Genomic DNA, 25,684 nt, shown 5'->3' on the forward strand with positions numbered 1-25,684 from the left:
ATGTCATTCAGTATGAAGGTCAATCATCATACGACAACCTACATAAACATCGATGTTGCTGATGAGTATTGAATATGGCCAAATGTAGTTTCTTATATCTAGTCAAAACGATCCAAATTGAGCATTCTTACAAAATAAAGATACAAAAGGATGATAACCACAAGCTCTGAAATGTATAATGTTTGAGACGTCTATGCGGTAACGGTGAAGCAGAAACATTGTGCATATGACTATGAGATATAGGTGACCACTCCTACTTTAAACTTAGCTAGACCGAATACCAACATGTAAATTGTGGTTTAGGTTGTTTCCACTTCAAGTCCATGAGAACCGCAAGCTCTCTGTAATGGGGAGGTCCATGGCCTGTAGGTCTGTTAGGCGGAGTACCTGGAGGAATCAGAGGCAAGGGTTGGTAATTTCTTACTGTTCATAGTTACAAAGTAAGTTTAAGTTTTTCCCGCAACAAATGCTGCATCAGGATACTTGTATGCTTGGTGCCCATCTCCATTTCTGTGACCCTTAGCCAAACAGATTTGTAAAATCACTCTAGCAGGGGGCTAGCACACTGGTCTGTGTGTGTGTGTTCATCGACGTCATTTTACATATGGTTACAAGGTTTGATATTTGTCTTACACACTGACGGCACTACACGAACGAACAAAAGTATGTAACTAGTATATTCAGTAATGTTATGTTCAGCTTATTGTCAGATTCTCCTATTTGATAAGTATATGCCTTATCTATTGGGAATTGTTTACCTGGTTATCTCTATCGTACTGCACTCTGCTGGCGGAGACTGTCTGCAGCGGGCCGTTGACGCGACCTGCTCGGACCGTAGGCGTCCCTGTGCCAAGGGCGAGCCCGTACACTGACACGGTGCCATACCGGAGTGCTGCCCAGTGACCGGTGGTCGGCCCGCCCAGTGGTATAGCATCAACATTGCAGACCAACTCAGTCTGAAAAGGCAATGATATCAGGGGGAATGTAAGTAGTTCCGTAGCCCTTTATGGTTCATATCAGTCGTTGCCTTTTAAAGTCCTAAGTCATTTGCAAGGCCGTAGGTGCAGTGGGTTGTCATCCACTGTGTCTGTGTACGGTATTGGGAGGAGGAGCCTATCCCTCTCCTTCCACCACTCTCCATTCACCTCCCCAACCGAAGTAAGGTACACATTTCTACACCTGGGTGGAGTCAGGAAATCTGTGTAAAGTGCCTTTCACGAGAGCACAAGATATGTAGCATGACAGGATTTGAACCCAGGACCTCTTGCTTCTGAGCCAAACATCCTGACTGTCGTACTTCCTCAACACGACCCCACGTACGCCACATGACCCCACAGGGATAATCTATTACATGTCTAAACATGTATTAATCAACCAGATTGGAGAGAACTCGATTAACTTAAAGAGCAAAAGAGTAAAATAAGAGAGTGGCATCAACAGTCTTTCCAAGTGAAGCTAACGATAGTTTTGTTGTCCTGTATCACACACCTTCCTGGTAAGGAAAGAAATACGGCTTACCGAGGACGCAGTGAAGTTCACGAACAGGTAATCGTTCCGTTCAATTGAATCTGGGACGAAACAAAAAGGGCAACAGTCAAATCATAGCAATTAAAACAAACCCACTAGTCAAGATCATATGACGTAATTTAGAGAGTTTATTTTGAAGTTCATACCCGTCCGGAGGTTAATTGCAAGTACATGGTAGAAACATAAGAGTCATGCTTGTGACAATGAATAGTGCTAAACATTGTTGTAATATACTATACTATACTGTACTATATACTATACTGTATATGTTATGCTACAGTTCCGTTTAGATCTACGTTCATTTTAAAGACAACCTTTTAAAAAAAGATGTTAAAGCATATCGTGACGTAAAATGATGGCCGACATACCGACATCCTCTCCGTCGTCCCAGAACAATGTCCCGGATGCTGCAGACGAGTCGTCCATGGCAACCAGCAGGCCCATCGGGTTCTTTCGACTGGACAGGAAACAGAACACAATATTGAGAATCAAATTTTCTTGTAGCGACAAAAAATGATGAAAACGGTTGGGATGCAAACAGTGATTTGAACTCTCGTGATTTTATGGCACATGTAATACTATGTAAAATGCTGGTCCGAATCAATATTTAAGTTTTAGCACCAAAATCTGCAGTGAACGCAGAGGGCAACATTTTCTAATGGACAGTGCGACAGTACTTGACAGTCACCTCATTTTTTGCTTACAAGTGCATCTTAGTTTTGATGACAGAAATGAATTACAGTATGTCGCATAGGTAGACCATCAATAACACAATCTTAGGTAACCACTGTATGCATGTTTTCGATACAGCCGCAATTCGTCGATTCATTCCCTCACCATTCAAATGATTTATCCATTCATTTACTGTAAGGAACAAACGAATGATAACTTGAATGTATCCACGTACCTGTATACAGTAGTATTAGCAGGCTGCTGAGTCGGCAGAATTGTCCCACCTCGGACATGGAGGTTGATCTTGTTCAGTGGGGCATCCAGGGTCACCGTCTGACCCCTGTACTGACCTTCGACCTCGTGGCCCTATTAAGAAAATGAATAATGGGCATATAAACATAGCAAGTCGGTCAAAGTTCAAATACATTAGGGAAGCTATTGAATGACTAAGATATGCTGCCATTACGTTTAGCATTACTATATTTTGTATTTTTCGACATCATATAGAAAGGATGCCTTAATGAAATTCTTAAAAGACTCAAAACTGAAGACTCAATGTCAGTACAAGTGTTGTTGGTAGGGTTTAGAAAAAGAGGAATGGTGTTTACGATATTCGTTTACAAATTTTAACAGTCAGTTATACACACAGTTCTACCTACCGTATAGTAGTCGTACCATGGAGTGTTGGGGAAGTAGGCAGACACTGTTGTGGTGTTCTGCAACAAGGACAGACTGTGTCACACAAACATCATTTTCTGATAAACCACACAGTAATGCAGTTTACTTACAGAATTTGAACATCTAATTGCTGAAGTTGTACAAAACGGTCATAGGTCGCAAAGTAGATCATTAAGCATTTAAATATAAAGAAAATGTCATTTTATTTTTCACATTCTGTTGATACTGCCGTGAATAAAAATTTCTTTACATAACTTCAAAAGCAAATTCCTACTTCCTTGCTCTTTCGTTTAAGTTTGATTAACACTAGTACTAGTCACGTCTGCGCCCCTCCGAATCGCTGCAAATGGAACGTCCCAATATGATGTCATAATCACGAGATAAATACCAATAAAAGTAATCATGAATATTGTCGTCGCCCATTTCGTAGATCTAGATAGAGTTGAACAATACCCTAGGGTAAGATGGCGTAAGTAAGATTTTTCTCCTAAACTTTACAGACAAATTCACCTTTCTTTGCTCATATGCGCTCATTTATAAAATCATGTCTACACACAGATCAATCCTTGACAAATTGAACGCTCGAATATGACGTCACGTCTGCACCCCCGAGCCATCGCAAATGGAACGGTCTAAGTTGTTAATCACGAGGTTAGTCACGAGTGTTGGACTCATGTGGTAAATGTCAATAAAGTTATCATAAATAGTACAGTTGTCCATTTTTCTCTTTTTTTATACATTATGTAAATACTTTCATCAGTAGCAAATTCCGTTACATACTGAAATGTCGCAAGTTCTTCGTTTTATGTCTGCTCTATAGTAATAATAAAAGTCGCACAGAACCTGTTTAAAACTGATGTAGAATGTTGTACACCCCTCAAAATTACCACAAATGGTACGTGCCCAGGTGTTGTCACGAGGTAAAAGTCAATAAAGTAATCATATGTTCTCGCTGCCTTTCTCGGCGTATCTGTAGACGTGGCAAAGTAGACGCACAGAACAGGGCAAAGATGGCGTCCAGCGCATCCAGAGGCAACTCTAAATCTCCTCCGTCTAATTGGAAGGTCTCGGAGAGTTCTCACATAAAAACTATTGGAGAGAAGGGCAGCGGTGATGGACAGTTTAACAATCCGACCTCGCTGGCCGTTACCACAGAGGGAGACATTGTGGTGGCTGACCGGAACAACAAACGTCTGCAGTTTCTGAGCAAAGATGGCTCCTTCAAGAAGAAGGTCGATCTGGAGTTCCAGCCATGGTGTGTGGCGGTAATGCCAGAAGATGGTTATTATCCTAAGAAGCTGTTGGTGACAGGAGACGGGCCTATGATCCACGCACTGGACGAACAGGGGATGAAGTCAGGTGTCATCCAGGTGACAGGGGATGTTGAGGCAGATGAAACTACGGAAGGCATCGCTGTGGACAGTTTGGGATACATTTTCGTCACTATCAGGAACAAAGTTTTCAGACGCGATCCCTTACGCCACAGCAGCCACACCTTCAAGCTCTGGAGCAAAGGTCAGTTTGGTTCCTCCCTCCGTGTGACAGCCAAGGGTAACAACCAGATCATCGTCAGTGACTTCGTCAACCACAGCTTGAAGATATTCAAATATGATGACACTGTAGCTACCAGTCGTTGTCCCTACGTCGTCACGCCTAGGTTGGATGCTATTAAGGTTCTTAATCTTGAAATTAAGCGTCCTGATCATGTTAAGCTGGATTGCCCCTGGTCTGTCATCACGGACGGCGATGACATCATCGTGACCGACTATCAGAACCACTGTGTTTCCGTGTTCAATCAGAAAGGCAAGTTTACGAAGCGCATGTTGACACAGGAAGACGGCGGACTTAACTATCCAATGGGACTGGCGCTGACTCATGACGGACATTTAGTTGTTTCTGACATGCACTCTGTCAAGATGTTTGGTAAATCAAAACCGAAAGGCACTCACAACTAATTCTTTATTTGCATCTAATCTACGTTAAATGTTGATGGGTTTATAATATAACATAATCTTGAAATCACACATTCAGTCTTGCCAATAAGAATCCATTTGATTTGATATTCATTGTATTGTACATGTAAAGCTTAATTTTTTGTTAGAGATGTAAATCCACTGCCACCTAGGAGTATGTTTAAAATCCAAGTATAAACATAGAATGGAATTGTTGTCAATGTATGCATTATGTCATCTAGTATTATTATTATTTGACAATTCAATTCATATTAAACGCTAAAAGACCGATAGGATCAAAACATACTACCTGTAAATCTCTTAAAAATCAAATACCACATGACATATTAAACAATTAAAGTCGAGTGTTTTTGTTGTAAGGTATTGTATTTAGATTTGAAAACTATTTTGTCATACGCACTTGTGGTTAGTGGCGTACCGCAAATAGAACATCCAAAGGTGTTGTCACGAGGTGAATGTCAATAAAGTTATCATGAATGTTGTCACGTCACGTGATTTACATCATTCACCTGGACGGGAGACCTGGCGCATACGGCAGGGTATGTCACCCCGTATGGGGCGGTATAACCCCGTTGTGTGTAAACATGTGCGAACATGTCCGATCACGTCGACCCTTGATGTATGTTCGTCTGCATATCTGTGGGTCTGCCGCTACCAGCCCAAAGCTGCCTAGGTAGACCCGTGTAATGAGTTGTATCATTGTCAATAAAGAAAGAAAGAAAGAAAGAATGTTGTCGCCGCCCCTTCGTAGTCCTAACAGAGAGAGTATACATACACAGAAAGATGACCTAAATAGGATTTTTATCCAAAACTTTAGAAACAAATGTCACTTTTCCTTGCTCCTTGTATGATTTTTGGCAATGCATTCCAAATGTCTGTACACAAAACCAATGTACCGTCACGTCTGCACCCCTCCGTGCCACCGCAAATGGAACGGCCTGAGGTGTTGTCAGAAGTTAAAAGTCAACAAACCGATCAGAAATGTTATCGCTACCCTTCTGAGCCATTTATTGAGTATGGTAAAGTTTACACTACAGCGTACACCCGGGGGCAAAGATGGCGTCGAACGCATTCAGCGACATCACCGACGAATTTCTCGTCTGCCAGGTCTGCTTGGAGGACTTCAAGCAGCCTAAGATGCTGCCGTGTCTTCACACCTTCTGCCAGCCGTGTTTGGAGAGGCTCCTGGCCACAGAGCCGGTAGGGAAACTGGACTGTCCAACATGCCGACAGGACGTGCCCCTCCCACAAAATGGCGTCCAGGGGCTGAAGTCCAACTTCCTCGTTGGCAAACTGCGCGACATTCTGCAACAAAAGCCGAAAGGGGTAACTTCCGAGGCGCGGGAGGAAGGAATCCCCTGTACGGTCTGTGAGGTCGGGAACTCGGCTCAGTTCTACTGTGTGGAGTGCACCGACTACATGTGTCAGACGTGCAACGATATGCACTATCGGTTCAAAGCTAATCGGTCCCACAAAGTTGTAACAGTTCACGACCTGCATTCCGGCCAAGCTACCGCCGAGCTCCGGGCAAGGGAGACCTCCAAGTGTGAGGATCACCAAGAACTGAACAAGTTCTACTGTGACACCTGTCACCGGGTCATCTGCCTGCACTGTGTGGTCACGGCGCACAAAGATCACCAGTATGTGGAGATAGAGAAGGCGTCCGAGAGGGAGGGAGCAAAGATCAAGGCAAAACTGGCCACAGTCAAGAACACAGCAGTCTTGCATGAAAAGTGGATACAAGAACTGCAGTCAGTGAAGGAAGGGTGGTCTTCAGAGGTACAGAGGACAGAAGAACAGATCAGAAAACGTGTAGACTCTATCAGAGATGTATTGAAGAAGGTGGAAGACGACAGAATCGTTCAGCTTCGCGCCATGAACGCTGCTCGGGAGAAACAGATGCAAGCCGCCATGGAGGCAGCTGAGATGGACCTGGTTTCAGCCAGGAGCTGTGTCCAGTTCACGGACAGAGTGTTGGAGTACGGGAGCCCAGCGGACCTCATGTCGGTGGCCGGAGAACTGACCGGACGGTTGGAGGAAACGGCGGACGAGAAGAAGGCTGGCAGGTTTGAAATGACTAAGGGCTTTATGAACTTGACCTTTGAACCTTCGGCAGGTAACGTAGAACAGGAAGTGTCCAAACTTGTCGGTGGGATAAAGAAATCAGCAATCCCAATGTTAGCTTCACCTCCGATTTCTCAGGTGCGACCAAACGTGGTGATCGGTAAAGGTGACTCGAGTCCAAAACTAATCAAAACTGTTGGGAAGAGGGGCAGTGGGGATGGACAGTTTCACTTTGCGACCTCGCTGGCCGTCACCGCAGAGGGAGACATTGTGGTGACCGACCGGGTAAACTCACGCCTTCAATTTATGGACAAAGATGGCGCCTTCAAAAAGAAGGTCGAACTTGGGTTTGCCCCGCAGTGTGTGGCGGCACTGACAAACAGTGAGCTGTTGGTGACAGGAGACGGACACAGGATCCACGTTCTGGACAAACAGGGGAGGGAGTCACGTGTCATCCAGGTGAAAGGGGCTGCAGGAGTCGCTGCAACTACAGGCATCGCTGTTGACGGTTCGGGACGCATCATCGTCACAATCGGGTGCCAAGTTTTCGTACTCAGTTCCAATGGTGATGTCATGCTGAAGTTCGGAGAAGAAGGTCAAAGTCAGTTGCAGTTGGCTTCTTTCCTCCATTTGACCGTCAACAGCAGTAACGAAATTATTGTCAGTGACAAGAACCACGTTAATTACAACTTGAAGATATTTGATCCCGCCGGTCGGCATCTGGTCACGTGTGGGTCATGTGGCTCGGGACCTGGTCAGCTAGGACAACCTTGGTCTGTCATCACGGACAGTGAAGACAACATCATCGTGGCTGACCAAGCCAACCACCGCGTTTCCCTGTTCAGTCGGGACGGCACGTTTATCAGGAACGTCCTCACGCAGGCGGAGCACGGACTGGAATATCCATTGGGACTGGCGCTGACTAATGACGGACATTTAGTTGTTTCTGGTAGTGATTACGTCAAAATCTTTGGTTGAAAGGAAACAAAAAGGCATCTGCAACACCTTCACCCTTCGCCTCTAATCTATGTAAGATGCAGATGATCTCCCAAATCTGTTACAATCTTGATTTTAGAAATATTGCCATAATAGCAGCGTCATTATCCCTGGCCTTGTACAGCTGAACTGTCAGGTACAGATATAAATCCAGTTTCAGGCTCATTTTCTATATCAGTATGATTCTATGAAACCTATAATTTGGTCATTGTGTATCAATCGAGCAAAGTGAAATGTGCTTTACTGTTATTTTACAATTTACTTTGTGATTTGATAGCCTGTAATTTGACAGTCTGCAGGCTAGGATAATGCTACACCTTCTCTCACTTCTGTACATTACTGAATCATAGGAACAAAACGATGTGAAATATTCAACCAATATCGAGTACAACAAAATGTCGAATAAATTTTGCTAAATCATACATTTAAGATTTCTTCTCAGACCCTCGTTTTCATAAATTTACTGTTCTTTAAGTAGGTATGTCATAATTTTATATATTCAAAGGGTCGCTGAATATATACATACATATCTCCACTCTTTGAATCGAAAAGCAGCTCTTTTTAAAATCTCGTTTCGCTTTGCACGCATTTACAAATTGAAAATAGCCTGTCATCAGTGGCCTGGTATCGAGGCCGCTACCGAGTCTCTTCTCTATTTTAAGTGAGAGCGGAAAATGGGACTCCGTAGCTATAATATACTTGGATACTTGGCGAGGTTAACAATGGCATCGAATGCAATCAGGGACAGAAAGAAGTTGAATAATTCGACCTTGATCAAGCCAGTAACCTTGTTTATTTGCTTGTTTCTGGGCTGTTTTTAATCCGCTGAAAATGTGACATAATGATATAAATGTGGGAACATAGCGCATTAGATATCAACATCATATAGATTGCCTTATCCAGAATATATCAACTTTAAACGAGCGCGCATGCTCGCGCTCCCCATCGAACCACACATTGACAGATGACAAACGTGACGTCATATCTTTCACCCCTCCGAGCCGCCGCAAATGGACTGCTCCATCACGCAGCGTGACCTAGTGACCTAGTTATTCACCGTTCGTATTATTGGTAACCAGTAGGTACCCAATCTGAATAATAAGGCTCTTTCCACGCTCGAGGCACCTGCTCGAAAACATGACCCCCATTTCACGTCAGTTCCGACAGTCCGAGCTGAGCCGACCCTGGGATCGAAGTCACAAATCCATGGAATTGGATCGGATTGCCAAGCAGCGGGGGGGAGGGGGGTGGTGGTGTCAAAGAGACATGTAATGATGCATTGGGTGGTGGTGGTCAAAGAGACATGTAATGATGCATTGGGTGGTGGTGGTCAAAGAGACATGTAATGATGCAACGGCCAATAGATTATCTATAACCATATATTGCCTTGCCGCTTTCACCATATCAGTATATGTTCCAATTACTAGTACCCCACCGATAGTTAATGTTCAGGTAGACATTTGAGAACATTTGAATGATATAAGAAGCATGTATGCACCCCTCCGAACATGGCCAATGGAATATCCGAACGTCATTAATAGATCTATAGCGGTCTGGTTCGGGAGTGCACATACTGCTTCCGGGTTAAAAAAAAGCATCGAACGCATTCAGCGCTATGGCCGACGGATCTATCATCCGCCAGGTCCGCCCAAACGCGGTGTTGAGTAAGGACGCGAGTTTTAAATTCGTCAAAAATGTTGAACGTCCGGACGCCTCTATATTTTATAGGTTTAACTATGTGACCTCGTTCGCCGTCACCGCAGATGGGGACATTGTAGTGGCCGAGAGTGCCAGCCAATGCCTGCCGTTTCTGGACAAAGATGGCTCCGTCAAGAGGGACGCTGGTGCTTTTAGGTATGTCCAACCCGAACCCTGTGATGCCCTCATTCACGACTTGCACACTTCCCATACTTCACAGCGCCAGGTTTACGGATATCATGACCCGTGAGGTCATCGGGTGAAACAAACTAACAGCTACACTGGTGACGTGCTGGCTAGTTATACTTCTGACCACAATACTTGTAAACTTCTCAGCTCTAATAATAGTAGTACTATATTTGTCGGACAACTCATTACTTTATATGCTTTGCCGCCGTCGTACTGAAGGTTTTAGCTCGTTTCACCCTAGTTTTGCACCCTGGGCAACGTTGGTAACATCCACATCCGTAACCCTGGTGCTGTGAATTATGGGAAGTGTGCAAGTCGTGAATTAAATGACCAATACCGTAAAATTTATATGCTTAATATGCTTTGCCGCCGTCGTACTGAAGGTTTTAGCTGGTTTCACCCTAGTTTTGCACCCTGGGCAACGGTGGTAACATCCATATCCGTAACCCTGGTACTGTGAATTATGGGAAGTGTGCAAGTCGTGAATTAAATGACCAATACCGTAAAAATTTTTATTGGACTCGCGATTTTTAACCGGGAATACGCCGAGAAAGGAAAATACGCCAGGCAAGGAAAAATGCCGGGAAGGAATATATACCGGGAAGCTTGTGCGGGCCCCCAGCTGTAAAAGCTTCCCGGTATATATTCCTTTCCTGGTAATTTCCTTTCCTGGCGTATTCCAGGTTACAAATCACGAATCCAATAAAAAAAACTTACTCAGAGACGCCAGTGAAGGAGGCTAATACAAGCTGAGACTGTGAATACGTACAAACAACAGAAAACATCGATCCTGCTGATCCAGGTGTCAGATGGTATCCTCGGGTGGGAATGGACCGATCCTGTCGAACACCATATCGAACAAATAGAACCCCCTATTCTATTTCGAACACCTCCGTCAAAAACTGCCCCATTGGACAGAAATGGCTATTTTGTGACGGAGGTGTTCGAGATAGAACCATGATCGAACAGGGTTCGGGGTTAGGGGATCGGTCCATTGTTCTTTTAACAATGACTGTCTGAAAATAAATGCAGGATGTATATTGGGTGTCTAGAATGTCACATTTCAGATTGCTTTTAATCAAACAACAACAACAATTATACCTGAAAGCCAAGGAAGTTTGAAGGTCTCTCAAAGCATATACTTGAACTATGCTGTTGCACACATGATTGGTGACTTTATGAGTAATGTTTTAAACAGTTATGAATTGCAGTCATATTTGATAAACTATTGAATTTACGATAACAGAAAAACAAGAAGCTGACTCTGAAGTAAGAACAAACCATGCCAAACGGAAGATACATCTGTTTAACTATAGCACTTCTATTCATGCTGGTTGGAGCGTTATTTTTGTAGGCCATGTTGTTAAAGTACAAGGGAATGTTAGTTTGTCTTTCAATCCAGAAGGCGTGGCGGCGCTGACAAACGGCGAGCTGTTGGTGACAGGAGACGAACACAGGATCTGGGTCCGGGACAAAGAAGGGGAGGAGTTACGTTACATCGAGGTGACAGGGGCTGAAGAGGCAGATGAAACTACGAAAGGCCTCACTGTTGACAGTTTGGGACGCATCATCGTCACCATCGGGCACCAGATTTTCGTCCTCAGTCCCAGCGGCGAAGTCCTGCTGAAGTTCGGGGAAAAGGGTGAAGGTCAGCAGAATTTGGGCTCCATTCTCCAACTGGACGTCAACAGCAGTAACCAAATCATCGTCAGCGACTACGACAACGGCAACGTGAAGGTATTTGACCCCGAAGGTCATCATCTCTTCACATGCGAGCTACCACATGACTCGGAAGCAGGTGAGAGTAACCACCCCACGAGTGTCATGGCGGACAGCGAGGACAACATCATCGTGGTGGACATAGGCACCGGCAATGTCTCCATGTTCAGTCCGGACGGCAAGTTCATCAGACACGTCCTGACACGGGAGAACAAGGAGCTCTGGTGTCCAATAGCACTAGCGCTGACGAACGAAGGACATTTGTTTGTTTCTGACGCCCTCGATATCAAGCTTTTCTCTGCATCTATTTAATAGTCATCCTTTTATTTAAGGCGTCAATGTTTCTAAAATTCTTTATTTTAAAGTCGTACATTCAACTGTGTCAGTAAGACGTCAGTTTATCTGATAGTTTAACTCAAATCTCTTGGAAAGATTAACCTTCAGATACACATAGAGGTACACATTCTTCTAGGATAATTTTATACCTTTACGAGATTGGCATTTATGCTCATTTGATATTTGTTATTGCTGACAAGTAACTGAGCTATTGGAAATCTATATTGGAGCTCTATATCTACATCGTTGTTCAGAATCCAGTACTGTGACCCAAAACGCACGAGTGGCTCCATATTAAACTCTTGTTTTGTGGTGAATTTTCAGTTACTAAAATATTGTTGGTGTTTGGATCACTGCATAGAGTATTGCAGCCTGAGGTCTGTCTGTACTTCGGAATGTAGAACCCTCGTTGACGGATTGAGCATGTGGTATATTGATAGGCACACGTATTCCATTACAAGATAGAAAGCTAATATTGTACTGCTAGGGCTAGTCCAGCATCGTTACTGTTTGATACTTGTAGTAAAGTCACTGTGTAAATATTAGCAGTAGTAATCAGCATGGTCACAAGATGATGAAACTATTGTAACGGTTTATCTTCTTGTTATGCCTAGAGTAGTTGCTGCAGAGAATATATGCAGGCGGCATAATTTCCCCCCTTCCCCCAAAATTTAGCGTGAACCAGCCCCAGTCTGACCTATCGCTCCTGATAATGTAGAGAAGCAGGTCATACTGTCCGGAATGACCTCCAGAGAGGGTCAGTGTTGGGGTGCAGAATAGAAGAGAGAGGGGAGAAAAATAAAGAACTGAGGACTGCACCAGAGTGTGTCTTGAATCTCGTCAATCTTAAAAATTTAAGGAACCTGTAACATAAATCCAAACTCTTTGACTGGATTGGATTTGAGCAAAATATGCTCTTCTTCGATAATTTTAAACCTGTTTTTTTTAAACCTTATCAGATCCAGCCATATCAGTGAGAAGCCATTTCATCTGCTTAACTCCTGAGTCTCTTTAAATCATAACTTTTAGTTAGAAATACTATTCTTAACCCTTCTAGTTTTTTTTTTCATCGTAGTGCAAAACGTACATCAGGCTAACCAGTTAAAACATTCATAAATTTGATTTGTTTAGCTCCAATGTTTTCAAAGCATAACCTTGAGGTAAACATTCTATTCTTAACCCTTCTGTTTGGGGGCATCCTAGTGTAAACGTAAACCAGACCGTTTTAAGACATGCATAAAGGTATCCTACCGGCGTTAGTACAGGAGAGATGAGAAGCCCGCTGCCCCATAGGAACTGCCGGTCAACGTCCCACGTGTTGGAGTCGGTAGGGAACCTAAAAAGGAAAGATAGTTCTTAGTAATACTATGAACCCCCTGGGTAGTTTACAGTCATTTTTTACCTGCACATTCGGGCGTGGCCTGTGCGTGGCTATGGAATATCCTGAGGCAACCGGGGTTTAAAATCAACTCGGGACCCGACAAGAAATAAGCGTCGTCAACTACCCGTCAAAACACCGAGAGGTACCTCCGCTGTATCCGGCATTCTACCGTAGCATTTTTTTAGGGACCAAATGCTTCCCATTGCAGCGACACCTAGCTGCAGTGCAAAGTAGAACCAGTCAGTATTGCCCTGAGGAAGGTGACAGGTCAAAACTATAGGATGTGTGTACAAAAACAACTGTCTATTGTTAACCTTTGCTTTACGTACCTGATCAAACTTATGTATATTTGTATCTACAGGACTCAGTGCTTTGTACCAATGCACGATTTCATGGTGCTCCCAATGTGAATTCACCCAATGAATGTGCTTATGTATATAGCGATGAGCAATTAAAAAAAAGTGAAATATTTCGTAATGTATGGTGAAGCGTCAACAATGTGTCTTACTCGTGTAGGAGTGGCCTGACGACCGTTGTCCCGGCAACGTGGGCGTGGTAGAACAGCGTGTACAGATAGGGCAGCAGGGTGTAGCGCGTCATCATGACGTCACGGGTGGAGTCTATCATAGCCTGGCTGAAGACTGCAGGGTCCTGGTCCTGTGTTTGTAAAAGAAAAAGAGATGACGATCTTAGTTTCAGAGAGGTCGATCTCAGACGCGAAGACCAGAAACAGATCCATGCAGTCAAAGACCAACATACAGAGATATATCACAAACCATTGTCTCATACATTTACCAGTTACTGGTTTCAGAATGCCTTGAATGGGGCTAAACGCAGAAAGAATGCAGCTTTAGCTTTCTTGAGCTTTCTATCAACTTTATAAACTTTGAATCATCTGTTATAAGCTTAGTTCGCAGTGCATCTGGAAAAGTATCGTCATCCGTGACGTAACCACTAGTGGACCATACCACTTGTAACATGGGTGGTGGTCCAAACCAATTATAAGCGTTGGACTTTGTTCTGTGTCTTGTACGACCTGGCCTGATAGCAAACAACAAAACTCTACTCCAACACTCTTGAGGTCGGATTCGTCTTAATTCGATTTTCCTGCTAACTACACCTGTCTCACCTTGTAGTTCCTGTGGTTGTGGTTCCGTGAGAAGGGGTAGAAGGCGCCGAGCTGCATCCACCTCTGACACAGCTGCTCCGTCGTGTCCCACAGGAACCCGCAGATGTCGGCTCCGATCTGGAGAATATAGAGACTTATATGGAATACTCATTATCTCCATGGAAAATGGAGATATTGTTGTTGTTGCTGTGTGTGTGTGTGTGTATGTCTCTGTGTGTGTGTGTGTGTGTGAATTTGTGTGTGGATGGGGATGTCTGTGTATATGTGTTTGTGGAGGTAAAGCTAAATATACTCCATACGTTAAAGAAAATAACAAAGTTCGTTATGAACGATTTTATCTGTTTAGGACTGGTTGCATTTACAGGAACTCCAACAGTAACACTTGTCATGAAGAGAATGCATGTACTACCACATAAAGTATATACACACAGGAGGCATCTTTCAATTGCGTTTGTCTACTCCTCGCCTGTACGTATTATTCCATTGGCCTCTTTACAATGGATTTTCGACAAAAGAGTTATATCATACGGTACTTACGTATGGAATTCCGAATAAATTGAGCTCAAACAGTGCTGAAAAATATAAACCAAACAGAAAATAAGAAATTATGATTCCCCAACCGAATACAGAGACTATCAAACCGTTCAACCACGGTATATTTTATTTTCAGTGAGTCTGATAGACAAGGCTGTCCATGACATTCTACGGCAAGTCGGCAACAATTGCCACACTCGACTTTTGTACGTCACATCCAATTCTCTTTCACGAATTTCCGCTATTTTCAATTTGCAATCCTATTGCAAGAACATCATCCTTGTAAGTTTTATACCAGACCTATTTGAAGTAAAAGTGAGCCTTAATTAACAAACAAGGTGGTTCTCAGGGTACTCAGGCAACTACAAAGCCTAATGAATGCTAGTATGTACAGGTTCGACTTCTGCTCGCTTCTTAAAACAGTTGTAATTATAATGACAGATGGTGCTTAAGTTACATGGTTTATCTAATTGCAATAGGAATTTAAATTTTTCTGAGCTACTTTAAATGCAGACATGTTCGAGGTTTTCGCGGTGGTCACTTCACCGCGAACTTAAAACCACCGCGAACATATTTCCATGGCAGTAAAAGACTACAGGGCATGGTGCTACCGCGAACTTAAAACCGCCGCAAAAAGTTCCTTTTCCCGCTACCGCGAAATTAATCCCCGCGAAATGCATTTATAGTATAATGAGCAGGCTCGTACCAGGAATAGACCAGGCCATGTCCTCCCATGCGGCCTTGTTACTACCCAGCCAGTGCCCGGCATAGTGCCCCGTACTGGGGAAGCTGGACCGGGTGATGATCACCCCGCGTTTCGTGGGGAACACTGTGGACATGGCCCTGTAAGTAGGAGCATAATTATGTTAGGAATACGATTTGTAATACTATTAGGCTATCAAGATTAATAATGTTGCAAAACGACTTGTACCTTGTTGCGAAACGACGTGTACCTTTTTGTAAAACGACTTGCCTTGTTGCGAACTGACGTTTGCGAACTGACATTGTTGCGAAACAACCTTTTAGCCCCTGTAATCAGACGATTTTAAGTGATCTTATAAAGTTTAACGTTTACAGGAGGCTACGTCACAGACTTCTAGCATAGCTCTCTTCAGCTATAGTTGCAGACTGTATGTAACAAAGGCTGGCATAGGTACAAACTTTACCGGCCTTTGTCGTTCTAGCTTTAATTATAATTCTGTTATTTACACTTGCTGTTACATTTTTGAAGCATACCTTGTTAAGTTTTCTGGGAATACCCTCTTTCATTGTTCTATCCAATGCAATGACGTGATAATGACGTCACATTACGTCAAAATTCCTCCTACGCAGGGAAATCCAATAGCGTAACCGCCTGTCTGGATGTACCCTGCTTTCTCAACCGTCACTCTTAGTTCCTGTGGACGCCCCTTCCCCAAACCAGCTGTCAGTCAATCAGAGAATAGGCCTTTCAATTTTCAAAAGGGGTCTCGCGTATACAAGGGTAATATATATATGTATATAAATTCATTAATATTTATAAGCAGGGCGGTCAGGAACTAAGGGTGACGAAAGCAGGGTAAATCCAGACAGGTGGTTTCGATGTTGGATGTCCCTGCGTAGGAGGATGAAAATTTGGTGGTCATATGAAAAGTCCTTTAAGTGTGGCAGGAGTTCAAAGTGGCGGTCCGCACCCCCGTCAAAGATTAACCAAAAAGGCCCGGTCTGAATAGGGTTAAAGACGATAAGGATCTACTCACGATCGGGTCGCGATGGCCATGCTGTGTCCGTACAGACTGTGTACGTCATAGTGCTTCCCCCAGGACTGCTGGGCGTCCATACACAGCGTCAGGTCGTACATGATGCTGCCCACAATAGCTGGAATAAAGTTACAGTTTAATTTCAATACGTTTAACAAATACAGAGTTTCTGGTATGTTTAATCAAACACAGGGAGTGAAAGCCATGCGATTGTTTTGCCTATGACTGTCTTGTCGTACATGATGCTGCTTATAACAATTGCTGAATTACAGTTGAACCTAACGATGCATTATAGCATCGAACCAAGACGGGGGGCGACACAGGCTTTGGCGCAACCTTTTAACAGTCTTCCCGGTTAAGTCAGGAGTCACAGCCGAAAGAGGGTTAAGTCCAGTTCCTGGACCGTTTACAAGAGTTTCTCTAATTTCCTTTACGTTTTATTAGTTTCTTCCTTATCTCACACTAACCCAAACCGTTTCATTTTTTAACATGCTTTCATGTATCTCTAGATGCATCTGAAGTGGTAGGAGAAGCATTACGTACCAGGTTTGTAAGGAGGATAGTTCCACCTGTTGCTCTCACATCCGTTGTTAGACCCGTTCATAAAACTCTTTGGTTCGTTCATGTCCTGTAACATGTCCATATTTCAGCTATTAGACATTTCAGCGTTGTGATTGCTATTGGGTGGGTCGACTACAATCACTTTGCAGTCAGCAGCTTGATTCAAAGGAGGTTTCAGTTGGTGTCAGAATGAGGATGAGTAAGTACTTGCCCCAATGTCTGTAACGTTAATGAAGAAGAACAAGAAGTCCTGGTATTCGATCAGTAACAGTGATTGCGAACTTGACAAGTTTGACAACTTCCTGTAATTCTCACATTTTATCATTATTTATTTATCTGACAATATCACTATAAACTATATCATGATATAGAAATGTTATGACGATTTGATACAAACACATTAGAATCAACTTACGATCCACAGGCCGTCAAACGGAATGACGTTGTGGAACTGCTGGCAGTGTTTGTTCCACCACTCAGTGGTGCTGGGGTTGGTGTAGTCTGGAAACAACGTGGTCCCCGGCCACACCTGCATCAGAACTTAATCGGTCACTTAAGTTCAGTTTAGTTCATCCTCACTAATCTGTGTTCCTAAAATGCATGAAGCTATCAGTAGATTTAAATCAATCAAACGAGGGTATTTACTTTTGATGTATGGCGACCGCAGACAGGATGTTGTATTTTTGGCAATTTGCCTCTAGCGGGTCATCCTTAGCTCTCCATGTATTCCCACCTTCTTCTGTGACGTCTTTTGATGAATTGTGACGTTGTTCATACAAATCGACCAAAATCCATGCGGGGGACGATGTCGACTTCCAAACACCCTTGACTCATGACTTACGTCACATTTTTGAAAGGTCACGTGACCTCAGGAATCTGGTCAGTTATCAGGAAGAAGACGGCAAAACAAATCGAAAAAATCCGGTGAGTCCTTTCTCTAGTTTGCTTTAGCATTGGTTGTATATTGTGTACTGTACTAGCTCAGGTGAGTTTTTAAGCTTATCGTGTATGTTGTAAACAGCATCTGAAAAGCCTCCTTGTGTGTATTACCTCCCCAATCAGGTTTGTCTCCCCGTCAGCTGCCTTGACGAAGACACCATCCCTCAGTCCTTCCTCGTACGGCTGGTAGGGCGACCCGTCCCGCCGATCTGAGTTCGTGATGGCCGGGTCCTGGAAGGTACACGGCGGTAAAACAGTTATTGCATTGCTCGGTCCAGTAACTAGTGCAATGGAAGCCCAGTCAATTAGATTTATCAAAGGGATTTTTTACAGAAAGTGGCATGGGTTGAGGGATAATCAGGTATGCCACTTTATATACACATATATACCATCGTGTTTTCGTCATCTGTTCCACCGACGAGGGAGTGAAATTGCAAAACGTAGGGCACGGTTGTCATTGGATTTCATTCAGAATCTATCTTTTTTCTAAATCAAGCTGACGCAGTATAAGATAACTATGTGTTGTATAGACCGACTGACTCGTACAGTTGAAGTAGATATCAAACAATTTTCTTCAGACCATACCAGAATAATGATGTACTTCTGTCCATGATCATGAAGGTTTTGGACCAGATCCGGAAGTCCCTGGTACAGATCCGCGTCATACGTGAAGTCCTTCCGGTCTTCCATGTAGTCGATGTCGCCGTATTGGACGTCCTGTGAAGTACAGGTCACCAGGTCAGTAGAACCCGATTATCTATGTGATGTATAACGTACAAACCAGTGTCCCGAAAGACGTGGGAATCTCATTAGCCTGTTGGGGTTAATGACCCCCCCCCCCCCCCCCCTGCGGCAATTGTAGGGACGGCCACTAGGAGTGCGATTTTAGTCAGACTAGGATTCTCGTGGATGAATAAGAAAGTTTACATTGTACATTATCATCTTCTACTCGAACCATGTATCCTCTTTCTAGTTAGCTACAAACATACGCTGCATCGATTAAGGTACATAAGCTCAACTGGAGTTGGACATCAGAAAATGTTAATCAATAATAGACCATTTGGCTTTCCCCTGAGGCGTCGCCAAAAAATCACACCCGAGACATTACTGTAAATGCATTTAAGTTCGCGGGGATTTAATTTCCCGGTTCCGGGAAAAAGGACTTTTCGCGGTGGATTTAAGTTCGCGGTAACACCATAGACTGCAGTCTAATACCACTATAGAAAAATGTTCGCGGTGGTTTTAATTTCGCGGTAAAGTGGTCACCGCGAAAACCGCGAACATTAATCCACCGCGAACATTTCTGCATTTACAGTATTTGAAGACCAAATTCTAAGTAGTCATCAGTGTTGGTTTATAACATTATGAAAGACTTCACGACACTCTTGAAAAGAACAGTCGAGTTTGTCACCAATTACACTAACGCCAATAACCTCATTGGCGTAGGGTAGCATCATCAAATCTAAGCATGTAAAAATCATTGGAAATATATTCTTACATAGGGAATGCCCTGGGGAAGGTGACAGACGGCCACGGGCACGTCAGTGGAAATAAAGCAACGGTTGTGTAAAACAGGGTGTCATTATCAAGAAACTACACATACTTGACAAATTTCTTAGTAGAAGATAAACTTAATCCTTACGTAAGGAATACCGGTAGCCCTGTTCCTCTCTATGACCTCCCGCAGGCCCGCGGTATTCGTGTAGTTCCATCGGCACAGCTGGAACCCCAGGCCCCAGTACGCAGGCATCACGGGACGGCCGATCAGCTGGGGGAAAACATTTAGTGACTGCTCAAAAGACATAAGAAGGGAACGTTCCACTGCAATACCAAGAAAAAACAGGGGACCCTCAATCGACCATTTTTTTTTCTTCCCAAGACTGGATTCTTCCGTCGGTTTGACAAATGAGTCATTTGCCAAGATGGGTCCTCATCTATCTGGGAATGAAGACCTACCCACGTACCAAATGCCATTACAATTCGTACATATCTTATTATATATATTTATTATTGTTGGCCTAAAGATGAAGAAACAAAAACAAGCAAAAACAAAACGATATCCCTACGAAGCTAACAGTAGATGCAACTAGAATCTTTGTGTGCATGCGCAGCTGAAACCACGAATCGACTTATTGTTGAATGTTACAAATGAAAGTTATCATACCTACCTGGTTAGATAACTACAGTTATACTAGCTACCCGGAGAAATACAATGGCGTTTTCCCTAGAAACCGCAAGGTGGCAGTTCTTCACAGTAAGAGCAAACACAACATCCGGGCACTGACCCTCCCATCATCCTCTTTTCCCGAAACGTCCCGAGTCGACTACCTCGCTCGAGCCTGGTTCGGGCTAAATAAAGAGGGTGGGACATTGTATTTCTCCGGGTAGCTAGTATAACTGTAGTTATCTAACCAGGTAGGTATGATAACTTTCATTTATACGTCGCTACCCTCCGAAATACAATGGCGACTTTAAAGCCGCGAGAAGGAGGTAGACTGAGACTCACCAAGAAGGTTAAAACCTTGTTGGCCTCACCAAGCCCCCATGGGAGCAGGAGACTAGACCTCTAAGAGTCACACCTCCCTCCAGAGTCATCCAGCTGCTATCGAAGGATGCTTCTGTCTCATCCCCCAATTTTACAGCTGTAAGTGCCGGATGCAAAGGCAGAGCTAACCGACTGTAGTGCCCGAAGGGTACAGTCTTGCCACTTAAAAGTTAACTGAGATAAGTGTGCTCTGCCCAAACGGACTCGGCCTCTGGCCGACAACAACTTAGAAAGTTCTGGCTGACACCCAGTCTGTCAGCTTTCACAAATCCTTCAAGGAAAAACTGATGCAGAAGCAGCAGTGCTGTGGTGAGGATGAGCATTGAATAGACTGGTGTCAAAGCCTGAAAGATCCAACATCTTTCAGCCAACTGGCCCAAAAGGCCGACACCACTGGGTTATCAGCCTTAAAGCAGAAACCCCTTAGTCTGATAGGAGATTGACTTCTCCTTAGGTAAGAAATGCCTCACCACACATAAGATCTCACTAAGATCTTAGGAAAGGAGTGACTTCTCCTTAGGTAAGATATGTCTCACCACACAAGATCTCTCTAAGATCTGGGTGCAATCGAACAACGATCTCTCTGTAAGGCTGAGTCAGCCTATCAGATTTGTTAGTTCCATAAGAACAAAACAACTCTGGAAACAAACTCTCGTACAGCATGAGATACAAGGACGCCAAAGTCCAACATCTGTCAGCAGATTACAAAGCCATCAATCGCAAGATTGGCTTAAGCGAGAGCTGTTTCAAATTCAGGGACCTAATGGCTCCCAAGTCTGAAGGAATCTCAGAATCGTACCCACGTCCCAAGACTAAGTACCTCAGTCTTGGAGGGTCACGCGTGTATGCTTAATACACCCGCTTAGAGTTAAAGGCTCTCCAGTCAGACCAGTGTTGTTCTGACTGGACTCCGTCTGTGATCAGACGAGTTGAGAAAATCGCAGAGCCATGAACATTTATGGTCTTATAAAAAAGACCCCCTTGATTAAGGCACAAGAGGTAATCAGTGACCTCCATGGCCGTCGCCTTAGACGATTCCAATGCCCTAGTCTCGCACTCCAGGCTGCCTGATACTGTTTCTGTGAACACAGTCTTGCGGCGCAGCACACGCTACAGGTGCCGCCGGCGCGCCTCAGACGACAAACCCGCAGTGATCAGAGCTTGTCTGACACTATCCGGGCTGTTGGTCTGAGTAACCTCAAACGAGGATGAACTTCCTCTGACCCGGAAGAGGAACACCGTCTTGTTCCATTGGAAAAGACAGTAGATCTCAAACCAGAGTTCCTGTAGGAACAGAAAGCACGGTTGAGATGGCCAAAGCTATGGCCATAGATTTCGCCTGATCGAGGCAAATTTCTCATAAGAACGTATAACTCGAGAGGAGGCAGAAAGGTGGAATCCCGTACACTCTCAAGTTGTCCCCTGCAACTTAAAGTGTCGATCTTCCACGCCTCTGGTTCTAGGCACAGAGTGCCAAACGCAGCTGTATTTCAGCCTGGATGCGAACAGATCGACCTTTGGTAGAACTGAAGCATACGCTTGGCGGAAAAGGAGTGGGCGAAAAACTCCACTGGTTTTGGTCTTGGAAACACTCCGGGCGCCAAGTCGGCCTCGGAAATCGGACCCAGCAAGGGTTCCGATGAAAACACCAAACCCTTGCCTAAAGAGGCACACTACCACAAAGCTATGGCTGTCTGGCATAGAAAGTGGCAAAACAACTTCCTTGCCTACATATGTGCGCCACTGCTGACGTATGTATAAGCCTGAGGTGGACTTGACTGTTGCTTGCAAAGCAGGTTTGGTCGAGTAAACGTTGTAGCGAGCTCTAAAAATAGCTCGCTAATACGTGTCTCTCTCTTGAAGAGAGGAACCGTATTCTCGTCCTGCGTCCACCGCAAAACTGCTCCTCGGACTTGAAGCGAGTCGTCCGTTGTGATAGTTAAACTACCGGACTCGCCCAAAAGTCTCGACTACTCCACCGTGGCAAGCAAGTTGACCCGGTAGCTAGTCCCGAGGGAGCTTCTGGGGACAACACAACTTCGGTGTCCCACAGACGAGTCTCTTTCAGAGCCTCGTTTAGACCATTCTACAAGCTCCAGTGAAAGAGCGTTGCATGTAAGACCACCGCTGACGCTACATCCATGCGCCCTATCACTTCGGCAAAGTGCCAAAGAGACACATGAGGCAAGAAGGTACAAGTCTTGTAAACCTTCACCTTTTTCTCTTGAGGAAGAGATAAGGTCATAAGAAGACAAATGATTTACTTCCATCCAGGAAGATAACTGCTGGGTTGAGATCAATTGGGACTTTCCCAAAAGATCAGGAAACCCACATCATGCGTCATACAACGAACACGTTTGCAGGTACTGGAGACGCTTTGCCCGAGACGAGCCTGATTCAGCAAGTCATCCAGACAAAAACTATCCGAATCCCTTTGAATCGGATGGCACCAACTACTGGTTAAAAACCGCATATGTCCTAGGAGCGCCAGAGGACCCTGGGACACTCTACTTGAAAAAACTCCCCAACTGTTTCTGAAAAGAAACAACAGGAGTTTCTAAGTGACTGGTGTGATAAGAAAATGGCAACCTTGATGTCCAGGTATACCAACCAGTCATCCCACTTAGGAGGGACATCACGTCCGTGATGTCCTCCAGTTGACGTGTTCTGAAACACCCTACTGATTCAGAGGTCTGAAATTATGACTAGACGCCAAGTTCCATCTTTCTTTGGAACCATAAAACCAAAAACGGGGCCAAAATTGGTCCCCGATTGGAGGACTCTCTAAGGAGATCCCAATTCCGCTGAAGCGAAAACACTTCCGCGACAAGCCACAAGTCATTCTTCTGGCGCTGTCACCTCCTCTGGAGGGACAAAATGACGGAGTCGCCTTGAGAGATGAAACAACGGTCCATCTCGAGCTGAAAACGCAACGCCCAGCACCCAAGGGTCTGAACAGACGTTTGTCCACAAGAGGGAACAAGAAATCCCTCAAATCTACTTGAACTGGGGCAGCAAGGTACCACACACAAAGAGCGACTTGGGCTCAAGCACAAGAGGCGAGGCAATTACTTTTGCCTACCAACTGCGGTGTCCCTCACACCTTTCCAGCCTGTAGCAACCACGGAAGGAAAGGGAGTCTTCCCGCATCCACGCCCAAAAACCAAACGGTTAGGCGTTACTGTGGCCAACGGACTGCTAGACCAGTCCTGTCGTTTGGGCGTCTTGGGTGTCTTACGGACTGCTGTCCTCTGGGGGATAGCAAGTCCCCAAAACTAGCTACAGCTAGCTTTGCTCAGGTGATCATTTGTGTCTTTGACTGTAGTTAGCCAGACACTAGAACCTATTTTTAACCCAGTCATGCACGAAGTGTCTGATTTGGGTGACATGGGGGCAAACCCCAAACGTTCAAATGTCCCGCAAAGTTCAGGTGGCCATTCATGGCCTTACCTGTCATTCATGGCCCTTGCCTGTTCGCAAGGAAATCCATCCTCATGAACGAGTCAATGAGGTTGCCAGAGGTCAATGACCTTCAAAAAGGACTGTAAGGCCTGCAAAGCAGTGCCTTTATTGTTTAAGCCGGAGCGAATCGTCATGCTATGCGGCATGCATAGCTAAAAACGTCTGTTACACAGACCGCCATTTCGCTTTCAATACCGGCTATGAGATGAGGCGGAGACCGCCTACACCTGAGAACCGTCAAAAGATACGGTTTATCAGCGAGGAAATCCTCGTTCCAGGTGTGAAGCCTTTCTTCATAAACCAACCCAGAACTCCAGGGGAAAACAACATTCCCTGTGTTCAGGTTTGGTGAGGTCTAAAAGGAAAGTGAAAGGCCTCTCCAGTACAGAAAAGTCTGACTACTTACCTGTTCAGTAATAGCACCGGAGTACTCCACATTCTCGGAAAACATTTCCGAATCTGGAGGAGGCGCATGACCGACTGGTCCTTGGCCTCCGTGTACCACACCCCTGAGTATGTTCTCAGTGGGCAACTGGGCTTATAACGTGGAGGACGCAAAGCGCGCCTCGAACGTTTATCGTCTGAAACGAAAAAACCCACGCACGTGAACCACGTGAAACTGACGGGACTGAACTAATGCCGGTCTCAAGTCAGTCATGAGACGGCTAAACTTCGTGAACACGTTCCAATACAAGTGTTCAACAGGGGATTGGGTCATAAAAACCCCAGTACCTGGCCCCGCTGTAATAGGAAACAGCGGGGGTGCTTCAAGAAGGCCTGCCGGCAACAAAGTGGCGGCGGACAAGCACTGGTACTGCTCGCAGAAAACCTGCTGCCACGAAGGACAGAGGATTGCGTAAGACTCAGGCGTGACAACCCAGCCAGTGGGAGGGGTCACGCCTCCCTGCCTGCACAAAGATACAGGAGGGTACAGATTCCAACCATGGTCCGTAGACGTGGTTGGGATCATCACTTTGATCATCACCGCTAGACACGAAGAACAGGGCATGTTCGAACATGTCCGTCTAGCACGTGAGCCTGAAAAGAAACGCTGTGAAAGAAAACAGCAAAAGGTGAATAGTGATGCAAAACAACAGTTCCAAAGTCACAAAAGCGACCTAAAGAGACTATGAAGTCTCAAGAACCTACTGTGAACTAAAAAGGACAGAAAATGTCCCGCTAAGGTAGGAAAATACCACCGAAGCGAGAGACAAAACGATACCACAAACCACTTCGAAGAAGGGCAGTTTCGGGAAAGAGGATGATGGGAGGGTCAGTGCCCGGATGTTGTGTTTGCTCTTACTGTGAAGAACTGCCACCTTGCGGTTTCTAGGGAAAACGCCATTGTATTTCGGAGGGTAGCGACGTATAATATGGTGACGCATAGCACTGTCATTTAAACGATTCCGTTAAAACATTTTCCGGTAACAATGAATAACTTGTCTTAAAACTAAATATTACCTCTGTATACTGCTGCACGACGTTTTCCGGGGAGGGTCCGAGGCACACTCTACATTTACCATCCTGTCGGTGTAAGCGCGT

At 44.7% G+C, this 25,684-nt stretch overlaps 4 protein-coding genes across 5 annotated transcripts in view; 1 reads left to right on the forward strand and 3 right to left on the reverse strand.

The window, feature by feature from the left end:
- Positions 1 to 164: 164 nt before the first annotated feature.
- On the reverse strand, positions 165 to 1,985 carry LOC118427259 (sucrase-isomaltase, intestinal-like). Its single transcript, XM_035836937.1, has 4 exons — positions 1,896 to 1,985; positions 1,519 to 1,568; positions 759 to 956; positions 165 to 387 (listed from the first exon to the last, which is right to left on the reverse strand). Exons 1-4 carry the CDS (start codon positions 1,969 to 1,971, stop codon positions 316 to 318), a joined length of 396 nt encoding a protein of 131 aa, XP_035692830.1. The 5' UTR covers positions 1,972 to 1,985; the 3' UTR covers positions 165 to 315.
- Positions 1,986 to 2,141: 156 nt separating this feature from the next.
- On the reverse strand, positions 2,142 to 15,735 carry LOC118427980 (maltase-glucoamylase, intestinal-like). The gene is made up of 8 exons (XM_035837946.1): positions 15,603 to 15,735; positions 14,900 to 14,934; positions 14,363 to 14,479; positions 13,742 to 13,890; positions 13,104 to 13,188; positions 2,859 to 2,915; positions 2,435 to 2,565; positions 2,142 to 2,154 (listed from the first exon to the last, which is right to left on the reverse strand). Exons 1-8 carry the CDS (start codon positions 15,733 to 15,735, stop codon positions 2,142 to 2,144), a joined length of 720 nt encoding a protein of 239 aa, XP_035693839.1.
- Positions 9,485 to 12,669, forward strand: LOC118427258 (tripartite motif-containing protein 2-like). Of its 2 annotated transcripts, none has more exons than XM_035836935.1 (2): positions 9,485 to 9,764; positions 11,183 to 12,669. In XM_035836935.1, exons 1-2 carry the CDS (start codon positions 9,526 to 9,528, stop codon positions 11,826 to 11,828), a joined length of 885 nt encoding a protein of 294 aa, XP_035692828.1. In that variant the 5' UTR covers positions 9,485 to 9,525; the 3' UTR covers positions 11,829 to 12,669. The 2 variants fall into 2 exon arrangements, with proteins under 2 accessions (XP_035692828.1, XP_035692829.1); XM_035836936.1 differs by having other exon boundaries at positions 11,200 to 12,669.
- An 896-nt stretch (positions 15,736 to 16,631) lies between the features above and the next one.
- The window catches only part of LOC118427981 (sucrase-isomaltase, intestinal-like), a 12,311-nt gene continuing 3,258 nt past the window's right edge, over positions 16,632 to 25,684 (reverse strand). Inside the window, exons 5-11 of the mRNA XM_035837947.1 lie at positions 25,604 to 25,666; positions 19,778 to 19,903; positions 18,721 to 18,852; positions 18,247 to 18,366; positions 17,612 to 17,725; positions 17,179 to 17,263; positions 16,632 to 16,753 (exon numbers count right to left, since the gene is read on the reverse strand). Of these exons, the coding sequence (XP_035693840.1) occupies positions 16,632 to 16,753; positions 17,179 to 17,263; positions 17,612 to 17,725; positions 18,247 to 18,366; positions 18,721 to 18,852; positions 19,778 to 19,903; positions 25,604 to 25,666 (762 nt within the window). The remainder of the gene's footprint in view (positions 16,754 to 17,178; positions 17,264 to 17,611; positions 17,726 to 18,246; positions 18,367 to 18,720; positions 18,853 to 19,777; positions 19,904 to 25,603; positions 25,667 to 25,684) is intronic.

The sequence above is a fragment of the Branchiostoma floridae genome, chromosome 12 (genome assembly GCF_000003815.2).
Source record: "Branchiostoma floridae strain S238N-H82 chromosome 12, Bfl_VNyyK, whole genome shotgun sequence".
Classification (NCBI taxonomy): Eukaryota; Metazoa; Chordata; class Leptocardii; order Amphioxiformes; family Branchiostomatidae; genus Branchiostoma; species Branchiostoma floridae.